Source organism: Puntigrus tetrazona, chromosome 24 (assembly GCF_018831695.1).
Source record: "Puntigrus tetrazona isolate hp1 chromosome 24, ASM1883169v1, whole genome shotgun sequence".
NCBI lineage: Eukaryota > Metazoa > Chordata > Actinopteri > Cypriniformes > Cyprinidae > Puntigrus > Puntigrus tetrazona.
The window spans coordinates 12,711,018-12,721,941 of record NC_056722.1 but is presented as its reverse complement, the minus strand read 5'-3'; the positions used below and the strand labels follow the sequence as shown (position 1 = coordinate 12,721,941).

Sequence of the window (10,924 nt, the reverse complement as noted above, 5' to 3'; positions counted from 1 at the left end):
TATATATATATAATGTGCAGTGTCAAAGCTGAATTTATAGCAGCCTGTCATCAGTATCACTTTTCATTGTTAGGAACTGTTAAACCCACTTTATTTTCCTATTAAATTAATTGTGATTATTGCTGTTTATTGAGAAAATACATCAATAAATGTTGTTTTCATTGCTATATCTTTTAACATTTTAAAGCACTGAGCTTTGGACTTTTGTAATGGAACTATTAAATTAGTTTTTTAAGTTGATTTAAAATGATTTATAATTCAGCTGTAGTCATTCTTCATGTCACATTGATATGTTTTCATCTTTCTTCTTCTTCAGTTATCAAACTCTAGCATACATCTGCCCTTCGTGGTCCCGGTTTCTTATGCCCGCTGACACGAATGCTCTTTCGAGAAAAGAAAAAACAATGTTCTGTCTTTTAAAACGTTGTTTTAACAAGTGCTGTGTGGGCAAGTCTGCCATAAGATGAGCCATTTTCATCCCTTTAAAGGTTGATCTAAAGGCCACGACTCCCATTGTAGTGGCTTTTTGTGACGCAGTGTATTTCTTTTCTTTTTTTTCTTTTTTTTTGTTTTGTATTGTTCTCCAAGAGAACAAAGTGGCACTATCCACATGGGAGAGAAAATTTTTTTGAGATGCAGTATTACAGATGTTGTTGCAGGTGTACTCATAAATTTGGGGTCAGCAGTACGTTTTTTTTAGTTTTTACTGTACTTAAGTATATTTTAGGTATACGTGCTTTGTCAGAGTATGTTTATTTTGAAACTTTTAATTCACTTTGTTACTTCTACTCATTGTTTTGATCTGGAGAAATCATAACTGAAGAAATCATAGTATATGCATAGATTTTTACGTTTGTGTGTACAAAAATGTTTCTTAAGCCCCAAATAAGCAAATCAGAATGAATGGCCATGACATTGAATGCATTTTATTTGTAAAAAATTTTTTTTTTTTTTAAATCCTACATCTCAGCTTTGGCAAGCATACCAAAAAAAACTAACTTATCCCAAACATTTCAATAGTAGTTATAGTATTCTTGATTGAAAATCTAAAACTGTCTGGGTCACGTTTCCACACAATTATAACAATTGTAGAATTATGAAAGCACAAACAGTTTAATGCTGCTATGTAATGGACTGTTCCTTGTCTTCCCCATGGGTTATTGTACATGCTATCATGCCTGCTCTTCTTGTACTGCATTAATGTAGCTCCAGCATACGACATTACAGATATGAACCTCTCTGTGTTGCAAGACGTCATTCTTTACTCGTATTACTGTTTCCAGCAATCCAGTAGGAGTATAAAAATGTTTCTCAGGAAACTTAACTTGTGTTTCTGGTAATGTAGGAACAATTATTGATGATTATATTTTGTGTGTTGAGATTTTAATATGATTAATGGTGTATTTGTCTGTAATTTATCAAATCCAGATTTGTGTCCAAGATTGTGTGCAGCTGCTCTCTCTCCTTCAGCGCTAGTTTTATTTCAAACATTAAATAAAAATTCAATAAATAGCAACAGCAATAATAATATGTGTAATTGAATAATAAAATAATGCTTCATTTTGACTAATTACCTTTTGTAAATGAGTAGGGGAAAATACATTTTATTTTTCAGACAGTATCGTAATTGTTTTTCATGTTTTTTTTGTCATAGCAGTTCAACCAAACATTTGGGAAATGGCAAAAATATTCCACTTCATTTTATTTAATTAGATCCTATTATGCTTGTTTTTCTCCTACTTTCATATTGCCGTTTGTGCATGAGTAAGGTTTGCAAAGTACAAAATCCATTCCAAAGGAAACTATTCTCCGCATTGGTAAAGACAAGTTTGCACTACATGACTTTAATGATGTCATGACAAAGACATTGGCAGGAAAAGTGTAAATCCATACCCTAATTTCTAACGGTTGGCTGTTACATTATAGCACATACATTTCTACTTACCACATAAACAATATAAGGAGAGATGACTGAAGACGAGGGTGAATGATTTGTAAAACCACTGATGTATAATACATATAATCTTGTAAAATTTGAGATAACTACCGCCGCTCCAGTGTAAACAGTATGTGTGATGGCGAATCTCGAAAGTAAGAGTGAAACTAAAAAGCCATTGTGCTCTTAAAAGCAGTTTCAGTCCTAGGCATAATGGCAGCTTGCTGATGTCCACAAATGTATATACCTTGCCCAATGATATAAATCAGAAAGAATGTATGCTATTGCAAAATATAGATTTTTCCTCCCAGCTCATATTTATTTCCTTCAGGGGTTCCGTAGTATACATATTTTTTTTTTTTCCGGTCACAGTATTGGGAGGTGGCAGATTGCAGGGGGTTATTTGGAGGGGATTATGATGATGGCTCAACACTGTGATATCTATCAGCCATCGGCGATATCAGCATCGTCTGTCAGCCCAACCCCAACACGAGCTGACAACAACTGTCACCCAATGACTCTATCTGGTCCCCAAATAGAGAATCAGAATGGGAATGAAACAAATTAACGCATAAAATAGGAGTTGTTTATTTGAAAATGGACATCAGGAAAAAGTTTGTGCGATATGTTCTAAAACATTTCTTTTGGTCTCCTTTTACTGTTTAAGCCATATTACCTCAACCTATTCTTTGCTCTCTCATTGGCTGTAGCTTGTCACTGCATGTGACACCGCGTGATTTCAAATCGGCCAACCGTTCCAGATATTTGTAATGCTAGAAATCGGTTTGGTGTCGGCGAGGTATCAGTGACTCTTTGATGTGTTTGTTGAGTAGTTCTCACATAAAGATTGTCGAGTGCTGATCACCCTCTGATTTTCTACCTGATCAGAGCCCTTCCTGTCGGTAAGCTCTTTAACTTGCAAATTAGGCTTAAATCAGTCTTAAAATCCTGTAGTGTGAATTAGAATTTTTTTTTCCTGGAATGTATAATTTTTATTTGTGCATCTTTTAGTAGATGGTATTATCAGTTGTACAAAGAAGTATTGAACAAATGTAGGGAAGTTGATCAGAATTCAGACGGCACTTTAAAATGGTGTAGTGCATTATACAAGGGATAGGGAGCAGTTTTGGACACAGCTAGAGATGGTAATCATAAACAAACAGATGTTTTGTTTGTTGTTGTCATAGTAGCCCAGGCATGAGCTGTCAAGGCATATCCTTTTCAGGAAATGGTGTTGGGGTGTAGCAGCTTGTTTGCATTTAAAGAGAGACAAAGTATACAGTATTTTTTTTGCTTCCAGCCAAAAAGGGGCATTTTCAGCATGGCATAAATGATACAGTAAAATGATACAAATATTTCCGAGTATATAGTACATTTGTGTAACTGCAACATTCAAGTAAGAAAGAAATGGAATAAAATAAATGTAAAAAACAAAAACTGTGATAATAAAATATGCATTGATCTCATCAAATCAACAAAAAAATGTCAGACTAGAGCAGTGAGTGATTTTCTCTTTTACTTACACGATTTAATTCAAATGAATATCATATACATCAGTTTATTAGGCTGCTTGCAAAAATGCTGACAAGCATCTGATTTTCTTCCAAAAGTTTATGTTCACTTTTATATAGCTGACTGTGTTTATGTGAACATTGTGTTTATTTGGCAGTTTAGGCACAATATAATAATTTTAAAAAGCCATAGGACTGCAAGTGATAGAATGCACTGTCACACAATAACAAAAATCTCTTAATGATAAGTTAATGAACAGTGTATCTGTCCAGTGTAATCTAATTCAATCTTATATTGCACACCCCTAGTGTAAATTATATTAAAATTGCAAATGTTTTCTTTCAATTCGTAGATGTGGTGGAGCCAGAAACGGATGATGATTTTCCTGAGCCACTGGATCTCAGCCCCAGAGATGAGAGGCCTCTATCCCCGCTCTTCCAGCGCTCTGTGTCTGAAGACTCTGCTGGCTCCTCTGCCTCCACCACCAGAAAAGCCAAAACTAGGTTGGTATTAAACACACACACACACACACACACACACACACACACACACACACACACACACACACACACACTCTCTTTCTCTGCCTCTCTCAGCAGACTTAAAGTTGCCCCTATGTGTACATTTAAAGGTTGAGCAGCAACTTTTTAATGTCGCCATGAAGAGGGTGAGAGAGTTCATCCAAACAGAGTGTGCTGATAAACAATGTTTGGACAGGAGAAAGTGTACAAGGGAGGGTCAGTAGGGTGTTAGAAGTCAAAGTGGAAGTGCACATCAAGTCAAAGAATGTCTTTCTGCCAGAAAAACTGCCAGAAAACTGTTTTCATGTTCCACTCTCACTTAATATTAACACATTGTTCTGTTTAAATAAACACTCCTCATGCAATCAGAAAAAAAACTAAAGCAATAAAAAAAGCAGTTTAAAAATGCTAATTAGTTCACGTGTTTTTCAAAATTATATTTTAATTATATTTAAAAATTTTATTGTAATTTTAATTTTATACAAAATAATTATTTAATACAAAATAATTTGATTTTATTTTTTTTAATAGTCAAGCTCGGTAAACACTGCAGGTGTCACAAAGGTTCATGGAAAAACTGATTTGTGTATGCAAACTCTTTTTTTTGTTGTTTCTTTTGAAACAAAGTTCGAGCACCAAATCAGCATACTAAAATGATTTCTGAAAGATCATATGATACTGGAGGCTGTTGTAAATGCTGCTGAAAATTGCTTTGCAATTAAATGACAGCTTTGCCATCACAAAAATAAGAAAGGGCGCAAAAAATATGTTACCGTTTACACATTATTTCACATTACTCTTTTACTGTATTTTTGGTCATGGTGATAAGACCTGGCAACAGACTTTGTTCTTAATTAATTATTGTAATTGTAATTATTATTAAAATATCGTAACAATTCAGTTTAAAACAGACACATTGTTGAAAATTCCAATTACAGGACTTTGCAGAGTAGCAGAATCCTGTTGCAAACGCTGGCACACAGGCATGGCCACAGCTACTGTGCTTTTTTTGCACACTGAGTGAAAGCGAGGGAGTCGGGGGGGGAGGGGACCGCTGAAGCCCTGCTGCTGTCATTAGTAAAAGGAGGGGGCGAGAGAGCGCTCTCTTTTGGATTCCCAATTAGCACAGATTGTGCACTCGCTAATGTGCAGTACCATTTGCAAAATGTGCGAGAGGGGAGAGACCCCCCCCCTTCAGCCAGGACTGCATGTGATTCACATCTCCCACTGACAGCAGCTCTCATGGGCCGCACAACGAACAGCTAAAGAGTGTTTGAGAAAATAAATGAACTCTAATGAGAATGCGCTGACAGTTATGACATTTCACGAAGATTTCCCACAATCACAATGTTTATGAGCAAAATGTTGTCAGCAAATACAATTAAATACAAATACAAAAGCCTGATAACAAAAAGAAACCAAAAATCATGCATGTTTAGACTGGTTATCGTGTGTTTAACTACAACAATGTAGTTACATTTCAGTGCAGTTCAGTTACTAATTGTTTCTCAGGATGAATTCTGTACTAGAACATGCATGGCTCCACTGGGGGTACTTTTGCGTCAATATGGCAATTAAACTACTAGAAAAAGAGGCAGTTGGGTAATTCATTTATTTACAGTTTTTTTATTGAAAATTCTGGATAGGCTGGGTCCAACTCTGGCTTCGTTTCAGGTAAATTAACCAATGATTTATGAAATTTATTGAAATTTGCATTAATACAAATTGAATTGCAGTCTTGACTATCACATTAGGTCAAATCACAATGTAAATCACATGCTGCCCTAGCTTTTAGTCAGCATTTGAACAAAGATGGCACATAGATGTTGATTAGGAGCTCTTGTCATTTGGGGGACTGATTTGGGGTGTTATTTCACAGTCAGAACCATTCAGCGATGTTGTATGCTCTCCTGTTATTCTATTTAAATATGGTCTCCCAGACTGGGTCACTGGGGCATGGACTGTAAACCCCTGACCAGTCAGATTGTTGGACAAAAAGAACAGTGAGGATTGGATCGGTAACTGCTTAATGACTTGGGGCAAAACACTCTATCCAAGTACATGAATGCAACCGCTTCTGGATATGAAAGGTCAAATTCAGTTTTCTTTGCCATATAAAATGTGTCAACAGAAGTCATAACATCGCAAGTTGTATGTTGCATTTGTAATATTGCACCATATATTAAGCATGCAAATAAAACATGCACTTGACCAGCCATTTACACTTAGATTTGGGTGCTTATTAGTGTGTACTTGAGTTATGTCACTAATCAAATAGCTGAAAGTCTGAAAAGTAATTTCTCTTATCTCTTCTTGTGTCTCTCAGAGAAAAGCTCTGTGCCTTCTGCTACTGTGGAGAAAAGAGTCTCTTGGGTCAGGGTGAGTTGAAATTGTTTGGACCCACGCCTGGTTACGTCCCTCTGCACATCCAGAACCGCCGAGGCAGCTCTGAGAAGGACGACGATTACCATGATGATGACAATGATTTTGATGACAATGACAACAACCGCAGCCCAGGGCATCGCGGATGCGGCCTGAAAAAGTGAGTTGTTACCGCTGTCATCAGGTGAAGGTGCTTTGAATAGGTGTTTGGTTATCCAAAGATGTTTTTTAAAAAATAAATTAAAGAGGGTTGCAATAAAGATGCAAAGAATGCGCCATCATTGATTTCATTTCAACTGTTAAAAATGCAATTAGTAACATTCTTTTGCAAAGATTGTTATAGAGAGGGAAAAAAAGTATAATTCCAGTTTGTACATTTAGTGGCGTGCCGAATGAGAAAGTACAGGACGTGGTATTCATTGCGAAAATGGCTTAGTACAGTTCTCTTAAGCTGTAGATGTGTAATGAGGTTGTGTAGAGATGAGAATTGAGAAGGATTTGCCGGTTTTGTTTGCTGTAGGGACTAAAAGCTCCTTGTTTAAAAAAGCAGTGACCCCAGTGACCCTCGCAGAGCTGAAATAATGCAGAGTCTGAATGTCCAGTGTAATTACTTCTCATAATCTGACAAATTATTTTACTCTTAACACCATAAAGGGATAGTTCGCCCAAAAATAATTAAAAAATTGCCCCATAATTTACTCGCACTAAAGCCATCCTAGGAGTCTCCAAGCTGTCCTTTTTCAAATCAGTATAGTCTGAGTTATAATAAAATATCCTGGCTCTTCCAAGGTCGTGGTAAATAGCAATTCAGCATATGATGTAGGCTTAGCATGCAACATGGGCCTATACGTCTAGGATGGCTTGAGGGTAAGGAAATCATGCTTTCAATTTCCTTTTGGAGTGAACTGTCCCCACACTTGCTCACGCAAATAAGTGTTGCTTTAAACTGAAAGTTTTGAATTTTAATTATAATTAAAGCTTCATATTCACTTTACTCCGAAATCACAGATTCTGTGTCCAGGAAGTATGACCCAAATAAGAATTTTCATTGGATATTGTCACCTGAAACATGTCTGCCACTTTTTAATTTTTAACACTTTTTTTTTTTTTTTATTNNNGTATATGTATATGTATATGTATGTATGTGCTTGCTTCCTAAACCTAATAGCTGGTTGGGCAACCCTTAGCAGCAACAAGTGCAATCAAGCATTTGCGATAACTAAGTCTGTAACAGCACTGTGGAGTAATTTTTTCCCATTCATCTTTGCATAATTATTGTAATTCATCCACATTGGAGGGTTTTTAAACATTAACCGCCTTTTTTAGGGTAATGCCAGAGCATCTCAATAGGATTCAGGTCAGGACTTTGACTAGACCACTCCAAAGTCTTCATTTTGTTTTTCTTCAGCCGTTCAGAGGTGGACTTGTTGATGTGTTTTTGATCATTGTCCTGCAGCAGAACCCAAGTTTTCTTCAGCTTGAGATCCTTCATGATTTTTTGGTAGACAGTAGAAGTCATGATTCCATTTGTCCCAGTAAGTCTTCCAGGTCCTGAAGCAGCAAAACAGCCCCAGATCATCACACTAACACCACAATATTTTACTGTTAGTATGATGTTCTTTTTCTGAATTTTTATGTTACTTTTATGCCAGGTGTAATGGGACACACACCTTCCAAAAAGTTACACTTTTTCCTAGTCAGTTTACAGAGTATTTTCCCAAAAGTCTTGGGGATCATCAAAATGTTTTCTGGCAATACAAAAAAGACGAGCTTTTATGTTCTTTTTGTTCAGCAGCAGGTTTCATCTTGGAACTTTGCCATGCAGGCCATTTTTGCCCAGTCTCTGTATTATGGTGGAGTTATGAAAAGTGACCTTAACAGAGGGAAGTAAAGCCTGCATTTGTTCGGATGTTGTTGTGGGGTCTTTTGTGACCTCTTGGATGAGTCGTTGCTGCACTCTTGGGGTAATTTTCGTCGGCCAACTACTCCTGGGATGGTTCACCACGGTTCCATGTTTTTGCCATTTGTGGATAATGGCTCTCACAGTGGTTCGCTGCAGTTCCAAAGCTTTAGAAATGGCTTTATAACCTTTATAACCTAGACTGATAGACCTCAGTCACACGGGGCCATGTGGGTTTTGATTTTGCAGTCCCTTTATAGCAAAAACCTTCATTTAAAAACTGTATGTTGTGTTGTATCTTTGATTAATATTTAAATTAGTTTGATGATCTAAATCATTAAATTGAGACAAACATGCAAAAAAAGGGGGACTCTTTTTCTTTTTTCTTTTTTTAACTACTGTATATAGTTTTCAAATTGTTAATAATAGGGATGGGTCACCGAAGAATGAAAATGTGATGTTTATCCGCTTACCCCCAGATTTTTAACTCTAACCGTTGAAGTTTGTCAATTATAAAATGGAAATCAATGGCAACCAAACATTCCACACCTCTCAGTCTTTGACTCTCAGAGCTTTTGAACATTTAGTACCGGTTCTCTTTAAAATACAAAACTTGTTTAATCCCACAAAGGCATTCTGTAGTCAGTTGCACATAAATTTAATTTAATTTCAGTTACTTGCATGTGTTTTATTAACACAATCCATTGGATTACAATTCATAAAATGATAATTGTAACTGTACCATCTGCTGTGAGAAAAGGTTATAAACAATCAGCCATCTGTAGCATCTTAACGTGGGAGATAGCCTCTGGCCAGGACGACTTATTTATATGTAATGATGTGGCGGCAAATTTCCTGTGAAAACCTACAGTACCACTCAATTAAAAAACATTACTCTCGTGAATCAGGCTTAAAGTAAGGAAGAAGTTTTGAACACTGGCTGGTTATGTGCTTGCTGAAAAATTTATTTTTAACTAAACAAAGTTACGGACTGCAGCTTTAATAAATAAACTTGTTGAAGTAAAGCATGAAACTCATTTTTATTCACCCTGCATTATTAATGTTGTAGATTATCAAAGCTCTTTACCATACAATGAAAGTGATTTTTCCCCCAAAATTAATTCAAATCCTTAATATAGGACACAAGTCATAAACTATATTTTTTCTGATTCATTTAAATAGTTTTATTTTTGTACCTCGACTGCACTTAGTATACATTCACTTTCACTGTATGGAGAGAAAGAACAGCCTAAGAAAAGCAAGTAATGGGTTTAAAATAGCATTTAAATTACAGATTTTTTTTGTTTAATATTCCTTTAAATTAGTACAAAAAAATCAGGCTTGGAAAAAAATGTATTAAAGGCTCAAGCTTTGCTGGATGGAATCTGATTACTTAAGTTTTGGGTCACACAGAACTTGTGTTCTCTTCCATTGTGCCTTCTAATGGAGAGGAATGGAGTGCTTTGACCCAAATACGCTGGGAGTTGCTAATGAATCCAACACCACAATTCAATTTGGGTCAATTCATTTGGTGCCAGAATTGCCTGATGATTAGTTACTAGATGGAGGGTTAAAGGAGAAATCTATAAGGGAAAACTCCACTGACAGTCTTTCACTGAGCTCCACGTGACCTGTTGTTGTCAAAAGTTCCTGTCCACAGCCACCCTCGGGCTCATTGGATGAGTGCCTAATTTGCTCAGCTCTTCTTAACCAATCAGACTGGTCCCCGAGGAATAGTGACGTAATGTTCTCTGTACAGTCTCTGGCAGCCTGCCAAGAGGCAGTGGATTGTTGTGTTGGAGGCATCTGATTGGTCGGTCTTGGCTGGAACTGTGCCAGTTATTGACAGGGGGGTGAAAACAATAACAGCTCAAAAGAGCAATTGAGGAACATTGCATATAATTTAAGGTGGAGACTGTTAAGGTGGAGCATACATTGTGTGAATTTTTGTAACGTGAGGTATTGGAGACATTAAAAGAACATAAAAAACTTGGCAACTTTATTTTTCAAAATGCAATTTATGCTGAGTTCACACAGCTTGTGTGAAGTCGTAGGTTCATGCTTGTTTTTACACTGCACCACTGGGGTTGGATTTTGATACTGCTGTGTTCACTCTGCACAATTCATCGGAGACAGTAGGTTACACAATGCATGACTTTACAATACAATAGGAAGAATTGCAAACAACTCTGTCTCGTCTGCTAAAAACTGTTTGAAAAATCTCGTACCAGTACTTCTTGCTGCCCTATATGTTGCTCTTTCATTGGCTGTAGGTCATCGCCGATGTATTTTTGAGTTAGAACTCATTTCACACAGCAGGATTTTAAATTACCAACAGGTCCAGATATTTTGCATGCCAAGTTTGTCAGCGATTTCACAAAACCTATCAGTGAGTGAAAATAAAGGGTAAAATCATGCAGCGTTAACTCTGTATTAGTGGAATTCCACGTAATAGAAACTTAATGGAATGTCTGAAGTGGGCTGTTAAAATAAAGTGTAACCGGAAATTTAAGCTCTGTTCAAAAACTTTGTTGCTTTGTATACCGCTTACTAACTGTTCAGTCTGCTTTTTAACCACCAAGAAACCTAATGAGTGATTTGCAGCACTTCATGTGGACTTGCACTGGAGACCAGACTCCCGAATTATTTGATGATTTTTTTTTTTTTTTTTTT

The 10,924-nt window shown here is 36.5% G+C and overlaps 1 protein-coding gene across 1 annotated transcript in view; it reads left to right on the top strand.

The window, feature by feature from the left end:
* Window positions 1-10,924, top strand: part of LOC122330206 (histone-lysine N-methyltransferase 2C-like) — a 111,939-nt gene that overhangs the window by 12,258 nt on the left and 88,757 nt on the right. Inside the window, exons 4-5 of the mRNA XM_043227069.1 lie at window positions 3,801-3,951; window positions 6,296-6,511. Coding sequence (XP_043083004.1) covers window positions 3,801-3,951; window positions 6,296-6,511 — 367 coding nt within the window. The remainder of the gene's footprint in view (window positions 1-3,800; window positions 3,952-6,295; window positions 6,512-10,924) is intronic.